The 25,108-nt window shown below is 39.4% G+C and overlaps 1 protein-coding gene across 1 annotated transcript in view; it reads right to left on the reverse strand.

Annotated features, from left to right (window-relative positions):
• The window catches only part of LOC144274921 (trinucleotide repeat-containing gene 6C protein-like), a 137,887-nt gene that overhangs the window by 1,336 nt on the left and 111,443 nt on the right, over window positions 1-25,108 (reverse strand). Inside the window, exon 6 of the mRNA XM_077834019.1 lies at window positions 83-327. Coding sequence (XP_077690145.1) covers window positions 83-327 — 245 coding nt within the window. The remainder of the gene's footprint in view (window positions 1-82; window positions 328-25,108) is intronic.

The following is a 25,108-nucleotide window of genomic DNA, read 5'->3' on the forward strand; positions in this document are numbered from 1 at the left end:
GTACTTGTGGCACCTTAGAGACTAACCAATTTATTTGAGCATGAGCTTTCGTGAGCTACAGCTCACTTCATCGGATGCATACCGTGGAAACTTGGGCACTCCCTGTAGCCATGCTACTGTTCTCTGAGCCACAGTTAGAGGCAGAGTCAGTTTCTGTAGTACATTCTGAAGCAGATTCAGACTCAGTTCCTGTAATGGAAGGCCACGCTTCCTTGTCAGTCCTATCTATCACTTTATCCCAGCTGCAGTTGGCTTCACTTCTGAAAGTGGGCTGCTGTCCCCAGTGGGAATTTTCATAATGGTCTCCCAAACCACTGTGACTAAGATCTGAAAAGGATTAAATGCAGTTTCCACAGTATGCATCCAATGAAGTGAGGTGTAGCTCACGAAAGCTCATGCTCAAATAAATTGGTTAGTCTCTAAGGTGCCACAAGTACTCCTTTTCTTTTTGCGAATACAGACTAACACGACTGTTACTCTAAAAATTATCTTTGTACTTATCCTTAAAATGCAGCACCAGCCTTCTTAGCTCCTCATCCTCTTGCTCCCTTCCCCCCATGTTCCTCCAACATATAACCAAACACAAAAATATAACCAAATCCTTCTGATGACCTGGCTCTTTACTAGAGTGCACTTAGTTAAATAACCTGAGAGAAGCCACAATTGGTCATGTTAAGCTTATTTCAAGTTTTAAAGACTTAGATATTGTTATCTATCCTGACTGCATTGTGCAAAAGATATGAGTGCAATTATTCCCTTATATTTTCTCATGATGGGAATTTTATCCTGTATAGCCAGTGTGATCAGAGAGCTATGAATAGAGGCAACTTGTAGGATAGTCTCTCTAAATTGTAGTTTGGATAGAGAGGAAAACCAGTGTGCATACATGCAAATATTGAATGCTGGAAGTCTCAATTATTCTTTGCCTTTCCAACCTACTTTACTTCTAAAGCAGACCAAACTCTTTACAAGATAGACAATTATATTGTCCACAAAAATACAAGCATCTACCTCAAACAAAGCCAACCAGGGATGTATGTTTAGCCAGCTCTGTATAGGTGTGTACCCTATGTAAGCCAAATTAAAACCAAGGATAATGCTTCAAAGGTAGACTACTAACAGCAATTATGCTTGAGTGGATTTAAAACAAAAACCAAAAAAACCACAACTATGCAGCCAGAGTGAAATAGTCTCATAACTGAAAATAGCCAAGAAAGGGTCTCTTTTTCTAAAATCATTGTACTATATAGGCCCACGTTTGTGTTTTTACATTTGTATCGTTACTATCGTCACTAGTTTATTGAATCAGCATGTAAAAAAGGAAATAAAAGCAGTGGTGTATAACCTCTAATTTGCAGTGATAAAATGAAACATGCTGCTGATTGAAACACCATTCACCAGTCAGAATACAGAGCAGTCGTCACCAACGGTCAACTGGTTGATCCTAAAGGATCTCCCAGTCTATCGCGATCTCCAGTGATGTAGTGAGGCTGCCGCTAAGACAGAGTCCCTGCCTGCCCTGGCCCCACGCCGCTCCCGTAAGTGGCAAACGCACCCCCGCAGCGGTGAGGGGTCTTCCTCCGCCCACTGTTCCTGCCTGCAAGCACCACCCCCACAGCTCCCATTGGCTAGGATTGGGGAGCTGTGGCCAATGGGAGCTGTGGGGGTGGTGCTTGCAGAGAGGGGCGGCACACAGAGCCATGTGCCCCCCTCCCCAGGGGCTGCGTTGGCCCCATCCGGGAGTGGCGTGGACCCGGGGTAGTCAGGGAGCCTGCCTTAGCAGCAGCCATGCTACACCACGGACCAGGAGCCACTGGAGATAAGTGCTGTCCGGCTGGAGGCTACACCCCAACCCCCAGCCCTGAACCCCCTCCCAGAGTCAGCACCCCGTACCCTCTCCTGCACCCCAACCCCCTGCCCCACCCCTGACACCCTCCTGCACCCCAACACTCTGCTCCAGCCCGGAGCCTCTTCCTGCACCCAAACTCCCTCCCAGAGCATGCACCCCAACACCCTAACCCAGGCTCAGCCCAGAGCCCCCCTCCCCCACTGCAAACCCCTCAGCCCCAGCCCAGAGCCTGAACCCCAACCCCCTACCCCAGCCCAGTGAAAACTAGTGAGAATTGGGGAGAGTGAATGATGGAGAGATGGGGGGATCGAGGGGGGGGGCAGGGCTTTGGGGAAGGGGCGGGGTAGATCCTGAGTTTCCCTTAAATCCAAAAAGTGATCTTGGGCTTAAAAAGGTTGGAGACCACTGATATAGAGTGATTACAGAGTCAATGGAAAATGCCAAATGCTCTACCAGTAAATACCATTCTGCATAGCAACCTTTTAATACATGCTTACACCTTATCAAGTATACACAGACCACGAAAAGATTTACACAGTAGTTAAACCACAACTGCAATGATCATTTCCTTTTTAAATAAACCGTTGCCATTGATTCACTTCTATGCTCATGCTCATAGTCAATTTAATGATACTACATAACTCCTTCCATCACCTGTCACAAAAACAAAGAAAAATGCTGCTGTAGAATTTATTAGAGTTTGATTTAAGGCATTTTTTTATATTTTGACATGTGATGTTGACAATTTGTGTTTTAGCAGTTATAAAGCTTAAACTTTTTGAATCTGAACGTCTACAGTCATTAAAGTGTCTGACACCTCCCCGGTTTGACCAACTGATAATTTTCTGTGACAATTTAAATAGATAAGAATTCAATCAAAAAATGCTTAAAACCCATAATTTGGTGCAACTGTGAAAATTTAAATTGATAAAAATCTAAAAAAAGGCTTAAAAATAAACACTGGTATTATCCGTTGAAATTATAAAAATAAAAATCTAATTCTGCCAAGCACAAATATGAGCAAATAATGTACTGCAGTTGTGAAAAAGGCCAATATAATTCTGGGCTGTATTAACAGGAGTGTCATATGAAAGATACACGGGGCACCTGTTCTGCTCTACTTGCTAATGAAGCCTCATCTGGAATACCGTGTCCAGTTTTGGGTGCCATGCTTTAAGAAAGATGTGGGCAAATTGGAGAGAACTCCAGAGGAAAGTAACAAAAATGATAAAAACATTATAAAACATGACCTATGAGGAAAAGTTAAAAAAACTCAGTATGTTCAGTCTTGACAAAAGACTGAGTGCGAACCTAATAATAGTCTTCATATATGTTAAAGGCTGTTATAGAGGACAGTTACTAATTGTTTTCCCATGTCCACTGAAGGTAAGACAGGTAGTGGTGGCTTAATCTGCAGCAAGGAAGATATAGTTAGAAAGTTTTTCCTAATGTCAAACCTAAAGGATAGTTAAGTACTGGAATAGGTTACCAAGGGAGGTTGTGTAATCCCCATCACAGGAGGTTTTTAAGAACAGATTAGACAAACACCTGTCAGGGATGGTCTAGGTATACTTAGTCCTGCCTCAGCAGGGAAAGGTGTGTGTGTTTGTGCGTGGGGGAAAACGGGAGGTAGAGTGGGAAAATGGACTAGATAACCTCTTCAGGTTCCTTCCACACATACATTTCTATGATTTTATGATTCTTTGTGATGGAGCTATTCCTAAAACAAGCTCTGGAGATTGCCTGGCACCTGGTTAATTGTGTCCCCAAACTCTCAGGCACCGTGAGACCCACATGACAACAGTAGGTTTATATACCGTTTTACCAGATTTTCTAATCTGAGCACAGGGGAGGGGAGGAAAAAAAAAGAATAAAAAGAATATCTTCGAACGGCACAATCTTGGGTTCTTTATGTAAAAGCCTGTTTGATATTATTCAGATATTGGTAATTGTTAAGAGCTCGTAATATCTGGATTACGAAACCTAGTTTGTCTTGGAAATATTTGCTAGGGAACTTTCAGGAAGGGCTGACAGCTTTGTTCAAATGTAAGCCACCTTAAACAGGAATTTGGGGTGTAAATATAGTACAATGTTATCCTCCAGAAAATATCATCATCTGGAAGTTTAGCCATCATGGTTTGGTTCTCACTGACTTTTCAATTATGTTATAGCCATTAAAAATGAAATCTTCAGTGGCAGGGAATTAAAAACAACACCACATTCTCACAAGTAGGTGGTGGCTCACATATAGTTGTAAAGACTTTTATTAGTCCTTTCAATAATTTCTTTAACTTACAATGGTCAAAGACTGAGGCTGTCTGTAACTGAAGGATGGAACACTGATATAGCTGCCAGATGATCTTGCTACTTTCCTATTCCACTTCAAGGCCCAGCTCTTTCTTGTAGAAAGTTTGACTTTGCTAAGAGATTTGTTGAGCTTCCTGTGCACAATCCAAACAAAAGCTTAACAAGAAGCCACTTTCCATACAGACATGCAGAGAAATTTCAGATCCGAGTTTACAATGTAAACATAGTCTTACAACAAAAAAGACAAGAGTTGGTAGTTGGTCTGTATTTCTTCTAACTGGACTGAGAATCAGATCTGATGAACTCCAGGTTGGGACTACCAAAATCAGAATGGATATCTGTCCTTGTTAGTAGAAGTATTGGAATGAAGACATACAGGAACTCTAGAGTCTGGAGCAGGGGTGGCCAAACTGTGGCTCTGGAGCCACATGTGGCTCTTCAGAAGTTACTATGTGGCTCCTTGTATAGGCACTGACTCCGGGGCTGGAGCTACAGGTGCCAACTTTTCAGTATGCCAGGGGATGCTCATTGCTCACCCCCTGGCTCTGCCACAGGCCCTGCCCCCACTCCACCCCTTCCCGCCCCCACGCTGGCCTTGCCCTTGCTCCTCCCCCTGCCCCCCAGAGCCTCCTGCAAGCCACGAAACAGCTGATCGGGAGCTATAGGGAGGCGCTGATTGGCGGAGCTGCCAGTGGCTGGGAAGCGCTGGGAGTGGGAGTGGGGATGGGTGGGTGCGCTGATGACGTATTACTGTGGCTCTTTGGCAATGTACATTGGTAAATTCTGGCTCCTTCTCAGGCTCAGGTTGGCCATCCCTGGTCTGGAGAAAGCTTGTAAAGGATCACCAAATAGACCTCATCTCCTTGAATTCATCCAGAGTGCCATCTGCCTTTGAAATGTAGTAGTAAAGGATTTCAAAAAGTAGCTCTGTTACACTGGATCAGACCTTATGGGAAATGCCAGAATACTTTAGCTGTGAAGACTGATCCAGAACACTCACTGAATGGATGTATAAAATGCAATCATTTGGATCACACACGCCGGACCAGTCCACCATCAGGGATACTTACATCACAACACAGAGAAAGAGCCAAACTATTAGAACAATGACAGAATGGACTAGATCTGCCTAATCTGCAAAACAAATGCAAAAGCTTTACTATGAATTCTATTAAACTTTTAAAATATAAAAAGACCAAAAATAATCTAGCTACATTACTGAAGGCCACATAATAAAGAGGAGAGTGACAGTTTTGATCTCAATGCCACGTTAGTCAGTATTTTATTATTTTGTAAGTATTTATATTAGGATAGCTTCCAAAAGCCCCAAATCAGTACTGGGGCCCCATTTTGCTGGGTACTGTACATATATAGAAAAGAGACAATCCCTGCACTAAAGGGTTTACAATCTAAAGATAAACAAAGGGTATAATTCTTCATAAGCATTGCCAAAGTTTGTTTTAAAAAATAAAACTGTTAGGACTCAAAAGTGAAAAGAACATTACAAAACTTAATATTGGAAAATCAATTACTATTTCTTTTATATGCTTTCAGGATTCCATATTTACCCTGCAAACTGATGACAAACATTTAAAGCAAGGGGTACAGGAAATCAGTCTGCTTTAGGAATCTGATGTCCAGGAGTCCTGAGCAGGAAACAGACTAGTTTGAGCATTAGTCTTAATAGGTCATTGAAGATGGAACAGATTTTTAAACATTGCTGTGTGTTTGTTAAGTCTAGATATGCATCCTGTTCACAGTACAGTTCACTTGAAAAGTAAAATTTAATATGTAGTCAATCAGAAAGGAAAAATTCAACTATAACACAATTACAGTGGAATTCTAGAATACTTTTGATCTGGTAAGTTCAAATGCTTTCCACACTTAGTCTCACCTCATCCTGTCAGTATTATACCCATTTCACAGATGAGAAAAAAAAAACTGTGGCACATAGAGATTAACCTACACAAGGTCACACAGCAAGTGAGCTGTCAAGATGGGACTAAATCTTACAAATCACTCCTAGTACCCTAGAATGAAGGAAAATAAAATAGAGCCACAGAGCTTAAGGCCAGAAGGGCTAGTCTGACCTCCTATACATCACAGGCCAGCAATACCACCCAGCACTCACATACTAAATGCAACAATCAAAATGAGATCAAATAAAGGAAATGATCTTAAGGAGGCAAATAATTTTAGCTATATATTTCAGACAGATGTAATTTAACAACTACTATGTTGTACACTAAATTCATCCATCAATATTTCACCTTTGGGAACAATTTAAAATTGAGGTGGTCATTTCTTGGTGGCCATTTCCATTTTCCACAAAGCCACCTGCAAAATGGCATCATGTGCAGTTTCTGCTCAGAAACAACCCAGGACTGGAAGTAGCAGGAATTTTGCTCTTCAGGATTAATGGTTCATTAGGGAAGCTGAATGGAGAAAGCTGGAGGACAGCATACCTCCAACATGCATAGCTTTAAGCGGTGTCACCAATAATCACTAATAATTCAATCCCTCCCTTACAAAGAGGAGACAGATAACATTTTTTAACATTAAGAACTGTGGTGAAATATACCTTTAAAACTTTGATTTAGTTACTAATTCAAAATAGAACCCAATTTTTTTTTGCTCCTACAGCTCATAATTAGCTTGAACAATTCAAATATTAGTTTTGAGTTTGGCAGCACCATCAAAAGTAAACCGATAACAAATATGAACTCTGAGAAGAGCAAGAAATGAAGAAAAGCTTTTTTTACTCGTAAACTCATATTAACAAACAGAATACCCATTCTATACATCATGCAGTCTACTCAAAAGTTATAACCCCTCCAGTGATACTCAGTGGTTTACATAAACTATTTCTTTTCAGCTTTGCATTCTATTCTAGAAAAAAAATAATGTACACTATCCATATCTCCCAAATTTCTATTTGTTCACTGCACACAGTTCAAACCAATTACACCTAACAAGTTTCAACCATAATGAAAGATTCAACTGATTTACAAAAACATATTGGCAGGGGAGAGGGGGGGAGAGGGGAATTGGATGAAATGTCAGAGACTGGCACAGATTCTTGATAGTTGCACATTAACAGATTTAAAAAAGAAAAAAAATTGAAAAGCTCAAGTTCATTTATAAAACCTCTCTCCCCCTTAGCCCCCCCCCACCAAAAAACACCCCCCCAACCTTTAAAGATAAAAATAAAACCTTCTCTCGTTACAAGAAAATCTTATTCTAGGTTTGAATTCTTTTTTCAGCCAACATAATAATTAATTGGTTCATTTTGCGAGCAATGACTAAAGCCAGTGACATCAATCCTGCTGAGGATTTTAAATCACAGCACTAATCAGATAAAGTTTATGTATCCTGATCAGGCAAGTCCAAAAAGGACAACTACTTCTCCCCCAAAATAAGAAGTAGCTCACTGTAGTGATTCAAATGGACATCTTAACAGAATTCTAAAAAGATTACAATAAATGTTAATAAAATAAATAGGACCTGCCAGAAAGGCATTTAAAAGCTTAGCTCAAATGTAGTCTAACTTTTATACAGCAAAAAACAGAGTCTCGGAACATTCATTTTAAAGAATAAGATGCAGCACAAAGTAGGAAAAACATCTCAATTCAAGTGCTACTAGTTGGATTGTCAGATATGTTTAACAACATTAGCAGATTTTGTCTAATTCCATCAATCCTTATGTTCTGGGGTCTAAGCAAATTTAAAAACTGTTGTATGTTTGAAGGTGCTCAAAAAGCCAATTTACAACTATTCTCAGATTTAAAGTCCCACGAGGAATTCTTGAAAGTATTGTGTCCAAAATTTCTTCCAAAGAACAGTGACTTTATAAATGCTAGAGCTGCCAAACTGTTCATGTTTTTCTAGAAGTGTGGGAAGATAGTTAAGAGATAAGACAATTGAATAGAACATTTTTTAAAAGACAAAAACAAAATTAAGTAACCAAGTGGAAAAGCCTGTTACTCTAGTTTAATTTTCTGCACCATGACATTAAAATGTAGCTGGTTTCCTCCGATGCAAGAGTCTTTAAAATGCATCAAGAAAAACAAGCAGAATAAAGAGCATTCTTCATTATTAGTGGGTATTCCACTAAATGCTAACTCTCTAAAACAAAAACAGTAGTAAATAATGACAAATAATTCAATTTTCTGTTCAGTGCAGCATATCTTTAGCAAACAGCTCTTTCTGCGAGGACGCCATTTTATCAAACCTGAAATGCAGCCAAAAGCTTAGGACGCTGTGCTGCTGCTCTGTCTCTGAAATGTTATGTAATAAATTGATTTAACAGAAGCAGATGCTATTTGCTCAGGGTTTTTTGTGGAGGCTTTTTTTGCTCTAAAAGGGGCTGATGGGTAATGAAATACCTGAGGAAAGGTGCCGCCCAACCATCCTAGGAGACGCTACATTGTGTGCAGAGCTGTCTCTATTCCTTCATCTATGTTCGCCTGGGCTCTCTGCTTCAATATGTCGGCTGTGTACAGTGTGAGCCTCATCCTGTAGAGCTGCCAAGAAAATCTCTCGGTGCAAGCGTACGTCCAGACAACCTGCAAGCTCAGTCGGGCCTTACTTGCGCTGGCTTTGGAAAAGCCCTTTCCACACAGGGAGCTCCCCTCGGCCCCTGGCAATCTCCAGCCCCTTTAACTCTGGGTTAAGGAACCAACAGACTAGGATTTTTAATCTTTGATTATCTAATTGCAGCTGACACTAAACCGATCTTCCTTCCTCTTTAAATTCTTTCAACTGTCACTAAACATTTTCACTTCGGGACCTAGCTACAATTAGCACTGTAGCTGCTTTTCTTCTGTTTTTTGAAAGTCAGCCAAAAGAACAACCGCATATTGCTGATTGGCTGCATGCAAATACATTCCTGCCTCCTTTATGTCTTCCTCCTCCCCAATCCCTCTATGACAACAGCTCTAGACATTTGGCATACCAACAGTAGCTGTAATATTCAGGGCAAGTCCCATATGTAAATTGGCAAGCTGCCAAATTCTTAATTACTTTCCTACCTCTATCTAAAAAAGATCTAAGCAACAAACATGAGAGCATATTAATCAAAGCCTCTGTTTATAAATGTATAGCACAGCAGTCCAAAACAATACATCAGACTGTGATGGTTCTTGCCTTGCTTGCTGTGCAGAAGAAGAAGAAATTCTTTAATAATTGCAGGCTGGAGACCACTAGTTATCTTGCAGACTTGTGAATGTATACAGTGTGAACAAAAATAAACATAATGATCTAACATTTTCAAGACCTAAACAGTATCATGAGTTATAGTAATACGTATGTACAGTATCTTATATAAATGCATAGGTACAAAAGCTTTAACAGGTGCATCTTCAACCCCCCATTCCAATATTTTTAACGCATTGCCTTTTCAACTACTTTGCTTCCTCACTTTCTTCCTCTCCCTCTCCTCTGTCTGAAATACACACTAATTTTATATTAAATTCAACTGTTTTAAGTCTGCAGATACAATTCTTGTCAGACTTTTATCTGAGCTGCCTTATCCATTAAATTAGATTGCACATTACTGATGCCTCTTTGAAGGCTTGGTTGCATTCTTAAAATTGCTACCGCTCTAACATCTCAGTACAATCACCACTGTCAAATTAGTGGGTGAAGTTATTAGTTTCACTTACTAAACATTCTTGAAAGTGCTCAATTTTTTTTATTTGAAGACATTTACTCTCCATTTGTTTGTAATAACCTTAGAATCCTGAATAGGTACAACTTAAATCTAAGTAAGTTAGAAGCCTAAAAATAAAATTTCCCCTCTGACCATGCCTTTTTCAATTTGGAAAAAAAACCCACTATTTTGAATGGAACCATAACTGGCATGAATGTTGTGTCCATTTTACAGCACCTTTCATGTAAGAGAATATCTGTGTGAACTCAGTTATGTGAGTGCACTTTTGATTCGTTTTACTGCAGAACCAGCAAAGAATGTAGAACCCTGTTTGCATGAGTTCCACAAACATTGCGGCTTGGTTTTGTTTTTAAATATGGTAGATTGCAAAAAAAAATATTTATAATAGAGTACTTTCTCTCCCTCAGATTAGGGCCACAGAGGTTAACCCTCAGCTGATAGTCAACAGGAATATGTTTACTGGACAGAGGTAAATGGGAAATCTGACGGTGGGAAGCTACAGAGAGATTAGGGCCTCTAAGGAGGCTTCAGGGGCAACATCCTGGTTAAAAGCACGGTTTCCATTCCATCTGCTGCTAGAATTTCTACCAGAGTGTTGTCCCTTGACCAAATTTGAGGGCTTAATTATACCAGCCTCTGGCTAGTAGGCGTTATACACTGGAAACTCTGTTTCCATCTAGTTCAGGGGTGGGCAAACTCCGGCCCGTCAGACATTTTTATCCAGACCTCGCGCTCCCGCCAGGGAATGGGGTCAGGGGCTTGCCCCTCTCCACCAGGCGCTCCCCAGTCCCCAACTCAATTCCCTTGATGAACACAATCTTCTGGCATGCAGAGCTGCACTGCACAGGCACAACTTTGCCGTGCTGTTTACGGGATTTGAACCCCTCCCACAGGGCAGCCCCCTCCCCCCCAAACACAGCAGCGCACCCAATCCCCTCCCAGTATCCTATGGCCCCACCCTTGAGAGCCTCGAAACCGCCCAGGGGCCGCACCTGTCCCAGCTAGGGCGCCTCCGCCCGTGGCTGTGCCTGGTACAGCTGCCTTGGTGTCACTGCCGGCAGGGCCCCAAGGAGCCCCCAGTACTGCCCCTGTAGAGCCCCCCCTCTGCGCCACACCCCATGAGTCCCACCGCCCCCTACCTTGGTAACATCCCTTATAGAGCTCCCCCATGCTACATCCCATAGAGTCCCTCTTCCCCACTGGGTATTCATGGCCCATCATACAATTTCCATACCCAGATGCGGCCCTCAGGCCAAAAAGTTTGCCCACCCAGGATCTAGTTGCAGGAGGAAAGCAGGAGCTTTCTCACTCTTCCTGTTCCTGAAGAACCTTGATGTAGTGATAGTAAAGGATCTCCAACTAATATACCCGCTCCCCCCACTCTGCTAGATACAGCAAGGTGGGGAGAGAAAGAAGACCAAGAGATCTCAGTTATTCAACATTTCACTCATCTCTGGTTTTGGATCATCCAGTGAATAACTCCAGTGCCTGGCAAAGGACATTAACTCAATAGATTTAGGTTATGGCTACACTATAGAGCTTACCGCAATGCAACTGCACCGATGCAGCTTTGCCGCTGCAGTGCTGCTGGTGCAGATGCTCCAAGCCAATAGGAGAGAGTTCTCCCATAGACGCAATTACTCCAGCCCCTGTGAGCGTCGGTAGCTATTTTGGTGGGAGAAGCTCTCCCGTCGACATAGCGCTGTCCACACCGGCGCCTAGGTCGGTGTAACTTAAGTCACTCAGGGTGGTGGGTTTATTCACACCCCCGAGTGACATAGCTTATACTGACCTAGGCTATGTACACACTACAGCTTAACTTCTGCTAGGTGTCTGGTACATTTTTCCAGCCCTGCTGTCTGATGTCAAATGCCCTGTAAAAAACAGAGAAATTCTTTCCAAAAATTACTTTGCTGATGAGTTTTACAGCTGCAGTAATTTTTAATTTAAAATGCTCATGGTTTTCTCTACATTGAGATTGTCACTTTTAATTGTCGTCAAAATGACCATATGTTGGAATTTTTAAAATATGGCATGAAAAAATAAATCCTTCATCAGCGACACTCATGAAAAAAAAAAACATCCAACCAATTCTGAATCTTTCTTGCTTAGGAGGTCATGTGTTACTATTTCTTGTTACATGAAATCCAAATCTTGTTTCTGTGATATCATCATCTCCAAAGTAAAAGAACATTAGGAACAGGAGGACTGAGACTTCAAGTGAGGAATGAGCAGCAGGAAAACATCAACTTCTAACCAAGACAGACTGATCGGCTATGCTAATGTATCTAGAAATCAAAAAAGCAGGAGAGAAATACAGAAAAATATATTTATGTGAACTGGCCTTAACACAGAATGTTTCTGAATGTCCACCAGAAGCCACCAACATGTCTAACACTTTCATTCTCTTCCTTAGATTTCCCTTTACAATGGGGTAAGATGAATTTTTCCTTACTTGTGACAATTCCTTTTTTAAATTGGGCTTTTCCAGGAGAAATTACCAATGCTTCTGGTGAGTTTTATTTATAAAGCACATGTACTTACACCATGTAAGTGTAATTATACCTGTTTTGCTCACTCTGTGGTTGTTTCCTCTAAACACAGCACTTGAGAAGTCTTACAATAGGGACATTATTTTGGAATCTGTACTACCGAGCTTGCACACACAGCAACTTTTAAAGTGTGTTCTGAAACCAACTGTACACTGATTTCCTATCGGAGCCTTCTCTCCAATGACTGTCTCCAACCCTACATTAGTAATGTCTTCATGTCCCAGATGTTTGGGAACATGTAATACGGTGACAAGGCAGTAAGATGTTCAACTTAAGTTTGCATGACTTCACAAAGGTCTCTCTCATCACTAAGATAAGCCACTTGCATGCATATCTTCTGTAGAAGTGTAAATAGTGCTTAATTATTGCCATTTTTGCTCTGCCAGCAAGAGTCACCATTGACTTAACAGGCAAGGCCTGTGTTTGAAGAGCTTAACAAAAGACGACTTTTAAATTTAAACTCTAATGGAAAAATAGTGTTTATCAAGCAGGGACTAATGATCTTATGCTGTCCAGTATGTATATGAGTCTTGTGCTCACCATGACAACAAGCCTGTCGGTCATCATCAAAATGCATGCTGTGTGCCATAGTTATCATTAACAGTCGACCTTTATCTATCATGATAAACAGCACAACTTGTAGATGGTGACATCATGTAGTTTGAAAACCTTTGCCTCCACATTTTAATAAAAAGGGGGCAATACCTATGTGCACAGAGAAATATGAGGTGACAACAAATGGCATTTTCATTGCATGCTCTTTCAAAGCTACTGCCAGAATGGCAACAGGTTACGGGAATCTCTGCATGAAGGCAGCTAAAACCCCAGGTTACTGCAAGCAGATATCGGCAGATGCATGTTTCCTTTAAAGGAGTACATATCTATTTAATCTATTGTTTACTCTCAGTAAAAGCTGCAGATTTGGGACCCTGCTAGCTGATTTCTATAGTCACTGTACTACCAGATAATACAATGCTTCTAAGACTTTCTATTTTAAAACTATTACTTTTAAAATTGGCATACTTAGTCTAATACACCACTATTAACCATTAGTTGCAAATTAGCAAATATTTTCTGAACTAATTAATTGTTTAAAAAAATCTATTTGAATGTATTTTCATCTACAGACTGATTTTCAGCCTATATCAATTTAAAATAACACATTACAGTGATTTTGAAAGGCTTAGTTTCAGAAAGTAAATTTCTAGAAGTTGACCTTTCCACTGAAAGCTCTTTACAACAAAAACTCTATTTCTGTGCATTGTACAGTACCAAGCACACTATCCACATTAAAGAAATTAATAAGTAATAATAGTGACAGAATTACTTCCATTAGGAAATTCTATTTAGAAGTCCATTTTTCCGATAGCTGGCCATCATATCTGGTTTTCAGTACATATAGACAAGCTCTGGTGTCCGCTTAATCCACTGATACAGATTTGCTGTCATTTCTCCTAATGTTTTCCCTTCATTAGTTACACTTAAAACTTCTTTGGTTTCACTAACTCAGACAGACAAATATTTCGAAGTTCTAAAAATCATAATAATCCATGAACGCAAAGGAAGATTTCTAGCACTATCACTCTATCTTTCGGTGCAGGCAAATTCTATAGGAAGCACAATAAGCACAAAGGGTAAAATTTTCAAAAGCACCTAAGTCACTTATGCACCCAAGTCCCTGTCAAAAAGCCTGAATGGGTACCACACTGGTGCTCCCACTCAAGATGCTTCACTGATTCTGTCCTTCCCCACATTAGAAAAAAAGAGAAGAAAAACCATCAACCCAATCTCATCTCAGGGGCTGTCAGCATTAACAGGTTGCCTAACCAGTCCTGCTGGCTCCTCGCCTTCTCATTGACTCTGTTTTCCTCCTTATATTTACCCAATTTCTTCTTGCACTAATGAGCTAACCAGCTCAAGTAATTAGTAGCCTTGGATTAATATACCTATTCCGCTAATGTATGCATTTGGGCTATAGTCATTCAACTTATGAAATAAACCAGTGATTTAGACTGAGGCTTGGGAGCCACAAGTGACTCTTTGCAGTGTCTCCTACAGCTTTTTGAAGCACACACTATTAAAACACTGTGTGACTGAATTATTAACCAATCTAAGTTTTTAGCCAATCAGGATGCTTTTATTATGTTATTAACCAACTGTAGTTGATAAAATTATACCTGGTCAGTCATTTTGCTGAGATATATATAGGTAGAAGAAAGCAACACAACAAAAACCCAAGCACAATCTTAAAGTACAGCAGAACCTCAGCATTATGAACACCGTGGGAATGGAAGTTGTTTGTAACTCTGAACAAAGCATTATGGTTGTTCTTTCAAAAGTTTACAACTGAACATTAACTTAATACAGCTTTGAAACTTTACTATGCAGAAGAAAAATGATGCTTTTAGTCATCTTAATTTAAATGAAACAAGCACAAAAAGTTTCTTTACCTTGTCAAATCTTTTTTTTTAAACTTCGTCTTCATTTTTTAGTAGTTTACATTTAACACAGCACTGTACTGTATGTGCTTCCCCTCCCCCGATGTGTTTAGGTCCTATGATTGTGTCCCTTGAATAGAAATGCCCCCCAACCTAAAGCAAATACTCACCAGCAACTACACACCACACAACAAAAACACTAACCAAGGAACCAATCCCTGCAACAAACCCCACTGCCAACTCTGTCCGCATATCTATTCAAGGGACACCATCATAGGACCTAACCACATCAGCCACACCATTAGGGGCTCGTTTACCTGCATATCTACCAATGGGATATATGGCATCATGTGCCAGTAATGCCCCACTGCAACGTACATTGGCCAAACCGGACAGTCTCTACACAAAAGAATAAATGGACACAAACCAGACATCAAGAATTGTAACATTCAAAAACCAGTAGGAGAGCACTTCAATCTCCCCGGACACTCAACAACAGACTTAAAAGTCGCAATTTTTCAACAAAAAAATTTCAAAAACAGACGTCAATGAGAAACCGCAGAACTGGAATTAAATTTGCAAACTGGACACCATCAAATTAGGCCTGAATAAAGACTGAGAGTTGATGGGTCACTATGAAAAGTAATTTTCCCTCTGCTGATACTCACACCTTCTTGTCAACTGTTGGGAAAGGGCGGCATCCACCTTAATTGAATTGGCTTTGTTAGCACTGACCCCCCACTTGGTAAGGCAACTCCCATCTTTTCATGTGCTGTAATATATACTGCTTACTGTATTTTTTACTCCATGCATCTGATGAAGTGGGTTTCAGCCCACGAAAGCTTATGTCCAAATAAATTTGTTAGTCTCTAAGGTGCCACAAGGATTCCTCGTTGTTTTTGCTGGTATCAGTTGGTTAATGAAAACTGAACTTTACTTTTTTTTTCTTTTTATACTGACTGCATAGTATCAGACTTGGTCCCATTAATATGACAACTTTATTACTTAACCATATTATGGATGACATGTGTGCACTGATTCAATACACACAACTGTTAAGCTTTAGTGGCTGTAGCAGTATAATAAACATCACACACAAAACTGCATTAATAAAATGATTTTCTATTTAAAGTGTAATTCAGATGTAAGCAGCATGTGTACACTTATCTTTTCATCTAAACCTTACGTTGTCAAATTTATAGAAAATGCCTATTATTTTATAATCCAGCTATCCTATTACATTGCATGGTAGTGACATTATGACCTACATATATCCAAAGAGGAATGGCTAATTAGTGACATGAAAACTGATTTTGCTAGATGTTCTATTCCATCTTCAAAAAAAGAAATCAGATATTTGCTATAAAAAGGTTTAATCTTTACATAACTAATAAGATATTGCAGATCCCTGAGTTAGCTAAACAACAGTAGAATGAGAGTTCCTTTTATTTCAGGATCAATCGTGATTATATAATACTGCATGTCTTGAAGTTATTTCATAACACACTTAAAAAAACCCCAGAAAATTAAAGACTACTCCACTATGCTTAAAGTCCTTCTTAGGGTCTCGATCTATAATCCGGATATCTGCTCTTTCTGGCAGCCAACACGTAAACATTAATCTGATTCCTGTGTGAAATCCATTCTGGATAATTTTTGTTAGTTATCAACTAGCTAGTATCAAATCACATGCCAACTTACACCCATTACAAACAACTTTTGTCACTTCATTTCAGTTTTCTAACTATTTTTACTACTGCCATTCAATATAATCATTAAAACTCACAGGCAATTATAAATCTGAAAACCTGGATTGTTCCTCCTACCCCATTAATTTTGTGTATTGACTTTTTTTTTTTTTTTAAACAAAAGCACTTAGTTAAAATAAAGAACATGCAAGGTGAACTTTTGTAATAGACAATTTACTAAATTTGTTTTAGCACCAGGAAGACTGCAGGTAACATCCTGCTCCTGCAAGCATTTTATTTAAATACACTTTGATGCAAGTTGCAAAATAATCCTAAATAAAGTAAGTTGCGGCAAAGCCAAATTGAATCAGATATATGTTTAATAATCACACTCTGAATAACATAACAAAAATATTATTTATCTTAAGTACAAACAGGTTTACTTTGGTGTGACTATAGACAGGGAGACTACTACTTCTGACAGTTCAGTTTCCTCCACAACACATTAGAGCAATATTTGAAAAAGAAAAACTTGTTTCACACTAACAATACTACTTCTTGTCAGCCTTTTCAAAATGTTCATCTAATACTAGTAAGCATGTTTGGCTCTCCAGTTACATATTTAAATTTCACCAGCATCAGCACATACAGTTTCTATCTAAGGGCTACTGCCATCAACTAAGTTCTCTTCCAGTCATTTTAACCATTTGATGTGTAACCAACAAATAAAGGACTAGTTTTATTTTGTTATAAGCTTTAGTTTTATAAATCAATTATCTCCAAAGACAAGGTCTAATACAGGACACATGATTGTAATTCTACCTTATTACTCTGATAAACCTTACCTTTAAACACTACAGGTTTATGTAGAGTTGACTTTCCTAAGAATTAATAAAATAGGAATATGTTAAAATAAAAAATTGTAAGATGTAAGCCTGTAGCTATATGGAACTTGCAAATTAGTTTATTCATAGGAGTGACTTCAGTTTGGTGGTATAACTATGTTCAGTAGTTAAAAACCGCAATAATTCTTTCCCTTCCATTGTTAAACAAAAAACATATTTGTCCAATAAACAGGAATAAGGACTATTTTAACTAACTATTGAGAACATTAGGGAATAGCTTTTTTTGTATGTTCCATACAAACAGAAGATATTATTCTTGCAAGTTTTAAAACAGTCCACATAAGAGACTTACAAACAAGGCCAGAAATACTTTTTGAAAAGGAACTCAAATTTGAAAAATCATCATTTAGTAATCACTTCCAACTCCTGCTCTGAACCCCTAAGCCACAAAGAAAAAATATACAGTATCTGAAAACAAGCCGAAGTAGACAGTGGCATTGCTATGAGTTAATAACTACTGAAAGCCATGAGCTAAGTTCCATTCTAAATCCAGAATGTTTCCCTATTTGTTTTGCTGTTGATTTTGATTAGTGCTTTACCTCTAGTTTCACTGATTTGCATTCTATTTTTATTTTATCAACCGCTTCTGTTTTACAAAAAAAGGAATTAGTGGTGACTGTCCACATGTTAAAAAACCTAAACTAAATTAAAATGGTTTGTTTTGGTGAAATGCAATAAAGTTGGGATTTCTGAGCTCTCATTTTTTACCAAGCCTGTGAATACTCAGCTGGCTGTGCCTTTTTGTTAAAGAGACACCATCAACTTGAAATATAGTCTGTTAAAAATTAGTTAAAAGTAGTTTCAGATACCACAACTGTCTGAGTACTCCTACCATTCTTGAAGGTTTATAAGTACATTTTCCTCTTTTAAAATGCTTCTTCCACCTGAGTGAAACATCACCCATAAAACAAATGGGGAAAGTGACTGCAGTGGAATGGGAAAATTGTCAAATTTTTTAAACTTTTTCCTTGACTACGCAGCAGCTCAGGATACCTTTAGAATAATTTTGCTTTCATACAGTAACTGATTTTTCCTCCGAACAAAATAGAGATATGTGAAGATATTTCCTAATAGCAGCTACAGAATTTAGGATCCAAACAGCCAGTCTTCAGTTAATTTTTTTAATTGGAAAAATAATTATTTTCCTGAACGCCTTACATGTAAAAAGCACCTGTTAGACAGTCCTCCAAGAAATGAGGTTAAACATGGACCTCTATAATTCTCAGGAGGCTGAAATCAAGATAACTTTATCAGTATACATTAGACAGTATGTTTGCTATCCTTGTAGACATCTTGCCTTTATAAGCCAATACACTAAACTATGAGGATATGCCACCCCCAGGAATTCTAAATTAAAATATGACAACAAAAGAGAAGCTAAGTAATATGTGATGAAATAAGTATCCTGAGATGTGAATACAGCTCATTTAGTTTTTCCTGTGATATTACTACATAAAACAAAATTTTATGCACTACACAAACAAAAAACATAATTAAACCCAAATAGGAAATATGTGGTCTATATAATAGCATTCACAAATTCCTATTTGTTCACAACACTTATTTCAAACTAAACAGAATACACTACAAACATTATTTAACAAAACTGCAGCCAATGAGCTTTTAAAACCCAAAATAAAAGCTGTATTTTCTCCAGAACCACAGAGATTGAAAGAAAAAAGGTCAGTATTGATGCTGGCATCAGCCCATGGGGCTGGAAAATAATGAGATACTGCCACTGTTGTCAAACCCTCACTTTTCAGAGCACAAGAGATGCACTTTTAAATCTGCTTGTAAATGATCTGGTTTTTCCCATCATATTGACTACTGCATGTATTTCTTGTTTTCATTTCTTTTTATACGTTCCTGATCAGTTGCAAGACGACCTTCTGCTTTCCAATACAAAAAACCATAACGCTCAGAAGCTTCATCATAATTCCTGCAGGACCATGACCATTTCTGAGAGTTAATGCATGCCAGTTTCATAATGCTAAATTACAGAAAAATAATCTTTAAGAAAAACTAATACTGATTGTATCATTTAAACCTGGCACATCTAATCAAACATGCTTTGGCTATCTGTACACAGCTATACCAACTTTGTTACTTATAACAAAACAGAGGACATATTGACAGGTTTCAGAGTAACAGCCGTGTTAGTCTGTATTCGCAAAAAGAAAAGGAGTACTTGTGGCACCTTAGAGACTAACCAATTCATTTGAGCATAAGCTTTCGTGAGCTACAGCTCACTTCATCGGATGAGACATATTATTTGCTATTCTTGTTCTCTAAGAATAGTTGCCAGCTGTAGTCTTCATTCTTCTGGATCATGAGGTAATAGAAGTACTCTAGAAATGTTCCACCTCAATAAAGGAAGACGCTACTGGCGACATACTGGGGTTGATTGGAGGAGGAGAAAAAAGGTACAAACCAATTTCCAACATCATTATTTGCGGGGGAGATAAGGAATAGCAACTGGAAGCTAGAACAAGCTATATACACACACATAGCTTTCTTTAACTACAATCTTGAAAAGAAGCCCAAAAGAGCAATTCTGTATGTCGTGAGTTTTAGGACTGTTTTTGTTATTTGACTCCAGTATAAGGATTTGGACAGTGATACTTATGTACAAAATGCTTTTATTTTTAAAGAAATCTAGTAGTGTCAAATACAATGTTCCTATGAAATTGAGTTTAAAATACTTAACATTAAATGTATACAGCAGAACCTCAGATTTATGAACTGACCAGTCAACCACACACTTCATCTGGAACCAGAAGCATGCAATCAGGCAGCAGCAGAGGGTGTCTTTTTTTTTTTTTTTTTTTTTTGGGGGGGGGGACGGACGGACAAGAGGGAGCAAATACAGTACAAACACTCCCCGCGTTACGCAAGACCTGACTTACACAAATCTGCACTTATAGAAAAAGTTAAACTAGAAATAGGAGTAGGGGTTTTGGGGTTTTTTTGGCGTAACGTTCGGGTATACGTTTCCAACTTACGCAAAATTCGAGTTACGCAAGGCTTTCCAGAAGGTAACGATTGCATAAGTCGGGGAACATCTGTACTGTGTTAAACGTAAACTATTAAAAAAATAAAGGCAAAGTTTAAAAAAATATTTGAGATGGTAAGGAAACTGTTTCTGTGCTTGTTTCATTTAAATTAAAATAGTAAAAGCAGCATTTTTTTCTGCATAGTAAAGTTTCAAAGCTGTATTAAATCAATGTTCATTTGTAAACTTTTGAAAAAACCATAATGTTTTGTTCAAAGTTACAAAGGTTTCAGAGTTATGAACAACCTCCATTCCCGAGGTGTTCGTAACTCTGAGGTTCTACCGTAGTTAGGTCAAAGAATAAGATTTTTACATTACTTACATCTGTACATCAACATTCCTAACCGATTTGAAACATTTTTTTCTTACTTCTTAAGTATTATCCATCCAGATCATGATTACAGAATACTTTAAAAGCCAACAACAAAATTATACCCGCTTCATTGATACGTAGTAATGATATATTTACTGGCATTAATCCTTACATTCCTTATATTTACAGAACATCCTTTTTAACTCCTTGGCATCAGGATGAACACTATGAGGAGTATTTTGAATAGGTCAATGATAGGATTGAGTGGATAAGGAAGACTAATTATAAGAGGATATTACAGGAAGAAAAGAGGCAATAGTGAGTACTTGATGACCAGATGTACTTGCCTTTAATTGCTCCTCTGCGGCTGGAAGGGTTATATGGAGGCCCATGGAGGATACTGGCTGCACATGTTTGAAGTTAACTACGCAGGAACAGACTCTTAAGATAGTTTGGGCTAGAAGTGAGACACTGGCCAACAGTGACCCTCCTGTCCTTTAATTCAGGCTAATGGTTAAAATAAAGACAATATTATTCATCATGACAGGTTTCAGAGTGGTAGCCGTGTTAGTCTGTATCAGCAGAAAGAACGAGGAGTACTTGTAGAACCTTAGAGACTAACAAAGTTATTTGAGCATAAGCTTTCGTGGGCTAAAGCCCACTTCATCAGATGCATGCAGTGGAAAATACAGTAGGAAGATGTGCCCACGAAAGCTTATCCTCACATAAATTTGTCAGTCTCTAAGGTGCCACAAGTACTCCTCGTTCTTTCTATTATTCATCATGTGAGTACAGAAACAGCACCTGATCTGTCATAGCATAATGGAGACTTGGTCAGACGACACTAAGTCCAATATTGACCCAATCAACTCTTGTTAGGCACCCAGCTCATCATGCAGTCAGAGAGAATCAAGCAGGTGGAGGTGTCTTATTATTTACATGTAACCTTAGCTGAAGGATATCTTCTTAAGATAATTGTTGTTAGTTGGTTCAAGATTGCTTGGATGCTATGACATCTGTGTGACTATCTGAAGTGGTTTCTGGTTTAGTATTGCACTGGGCTCCTGAATATATAAGGATACATCAGGATTACCATGAATTTCTGTTAAATATCCAGCCACATTGGTTGAGAAATGACCATACTTGAGAGAAGGGTGGCTTGACCAGTGGTTGTGACTTGACAATGACTAACTGACCCTCATGGTGGAGTGAATCAAAAGGCCGCATTTTCCAAGAGCATCTGCAGATCTGGCCATTATCTTGGTAAAGACTCAACGTGCTGAGTTCAGATGTGACAGCAGTGTTTTGTTTGGAAAATGTTGCTACAGGACTGCACAGAATAGGAACCATGGATGAGAGTTTAAGATCAGGATCTAGAGGTAAACTTCTGTAGACCTAATGAAAAGAGAATTGCTTTGAGTTGACTGTTCAGGCTCTATTTGAAAACTCCATACCCAAAGGAATGAATTTAACTTATTCAAACCCTGCACTGGCTTGATCGAAGAAGACAGAGTAAAACTGCTGAAAGGTTTGTAACCTCTTCTTCTTCTTCGAGTAATGTCCTTATGGGTGCTCTACTTTATGTGACTACCGAGCAGTACTCACAGCTGGACTTCAGACTGCAGACAACACAGCATTTCCAACAGCAGCATCTAATCTAGAAGACTGGACCACTGTGTAATGATTAGAGAAGATATGTATGAAAGACCAAGTGATTGCCTAAATGTCCAAAAGAGGAACATTCTTGAGTAATGCCACAGAAGCAGATAAGGATCTTGTAGAATGGACCAACTCTCTACAAGAAGATTGTATATTTGAAGATTTAAAACAGAATATGATACAGTCATAGATCCATCTGGAAAGTCTATGGGTGGAAAATCGTCAAACCTTCGGCTCTATCTGCGATAGAAAATCAACCAGACTGTTAGTGTCTAAATTCCTTAGATTTGTCCAAATAAAAAGCTAGCACCCTCCTAACATCTCAAGTGTGTAAAACCACTTCTTCTCTGGGGAAAAACAGAAGGTAGGTATCTGTGGTTCACATCAACCAGCTTGACACCTTGGGTAAAAATTTTGGGCATGGGAGTAACGTGACTTCGTTCTTACAAAATACTGTAAATGAAAGATCTGCCATTAGAACTCCTATTTCACCAATCCTCTGAACAGAGATGATATCCACCAAAAAGGCTATCTTCTGAAATAAATCAAAGGGGGAAGATGTAGTCCTTGCCTCAAAAGGAGGTCCCAATCAGACATCTAAGAACTAATTTCAAGTCCCAAATAGGGGTGGGTTCCTTAAGCTGGGGAAAGAGGTTTCTTAGTCCTCTCAGAAATATTACATTTGTAAGATGGGTGAAGACTGAGAATCCTTCAACCGCTGAATGAAAAGCTGTTACAGCAGCCAAATGGACCCTGACAGAGCTTACAGATAAACCTGCGTTCTTCAGCTCTAGAGGTAATCCAGGGCGATCAAGAGGGAAGAGTGGGCAGGAGGAAGCTTTGAGACGAGATCTGCTAAGGTCACGAATTGTTGTGGAGAAGATAAGCCCTAGCCTAGGCTCCCATGAACTCTATTCTTTGTATTGGGCTCAAAGCTGACTTTTTAATGTTGAGCTGCAACTCTAGTTTGCAGAACATGGATCTAGTAGTCTGTATGGTGTCAAAGACCTTGTTGTAAAAACGGCCCTTGATCCGCTAGTTGTCCAGGTATGAAAAAACAATTATCCCCAGATGCTGGAGGTAAGCTGCGACCACTGCCAGCACCACTGAGAACACTCATGGGGCAGATGAGAGTCCGAAAGGGTGCACTTGACACTGAAAAGTGTAGGAACCTTTTGTAGACTGGGTGAACTGCAATATGGAAATACGCATCATGCAGGCTGAGGACCAAAAACCAACCCCTTGGTTCTAATAATGGGATTATAGCTGCAAGAAACACCATCCTGAAGTTCTGCGACCCGACAGAGCTGTTTAAGAAGCTCAGATCTAAATTTGGTCTCCACCCTCCATTCTTTTTTGGAACTAGGAAGTACTTGGGAGTAAAATCACTTCCCTCTGTGCTGAATACGGAATGGCTTTACAGCACCCATTTGCAGAAGTGAGTCAACTTTTTGTTTAAAAAGAGGTGCTTATAGGAGGTGTTCCAGAAAAAGTATGGGGAAGGTGGGTGAGTAAATGGCAGGAAGGTAAATGGATAACGTATCCCAATCTTATCGTCTCCAGCACCCATCTCTCTGATGTGATTCGTTCCCATGCAGAAAGAAATGGGGAAAAGACTGTTACCAAAGGGTGGGAGATGGGTAACAGGTCATATAGGCAGAGCGGGTTTGCAGGATAGTTTCAGACCCTCATCCAGACAACTGAAATTGACATTTAGATGATGATGGTTCTGCAGTGGGCATACACGGAGCAGATGGACTCCCCCTCTGGAATCTTGACCTTTTCCTGGGTGGCCCATAGGGTCTCTGAAGTCCTGAAATGAGACTGGGTAGGATGTTTGAGCTGACTGGGATCTACTAAACCTCTGTTTGTTTTTAAGTGTGTAGAGATCTAATTGTGGATCTTGAATCTTTAAGGGTACAAAGTGAATCAGTGGACTCCGCAAACAATTTGAGACCATCGAAGGGAAAGTCCTTAACTTTGGACCTCCGTTGGGTATCTAGACATCTGAAACCAGGATGCTCTCCAGATGACTACCGCCATAGAGATGGATTGAGCGGCAGTATCAGCTGCATCCAACAAGGCCTGCAGCAATGACCTAGCTAACAGCTGACCCTCATTAATAGTAGCCTGAAATCATTCACACTGATCAGCCAGCAGGTGCTCAATAAAGGTGGTGAATCTGACATAATTTGAGTGATAGTATTTAGCCAGGAAAGCCTGATAGTTCACAATCCTAAATTGCTGAGCAGCGGATAAGCATGTCTTTCTGCTGAACAGATCAAGGCATTTTTTATTCTTATCATAGGATGTGGCCTTTATGTTGTGTTGTCTGCCACGTTTGTTCATTGCCTCCACAACCAGGGAATTAGGAAATGGGTAGGTGAACAGAAATTCAGTCCTTAGCATGAATGTATTTTTTTTTTTTAATCAGCCCATTTATACATCAGGGAGATTGTGAAAGGGGTCTGCCAGATGGATTTGGCAGAGTCAAGCTGGGCCCCATTAATAGGCAGGGCAACACGGGTGGAGGGAATCCATTGGAAGATGTCTAGGAGCTTATGTTGTAACTCTGACCTCTTCCAAGGGAATCTGAAGGGAGTCTGCAATGTGCTTCATCATTTCTTGGAAGAGTCTGAAGTCATCGGCCATGGCTGATTGGGGGCGTGGGGGG

The sequence above is a fragment of the Eretmochelys imbricata genome, chromosome 14 (assembly GCF_965152235.1).
Source record: "Eretmochelys imbricata isolate rEreImb1 chromosome 14, rEreImb1.hap1, whole genome shotgun sequence".
NCBI lineage: Eukaryota > Metazoa > Chordata > Testudines > Cheloniidae > Eretmochelys > Eretmochelys imbricata.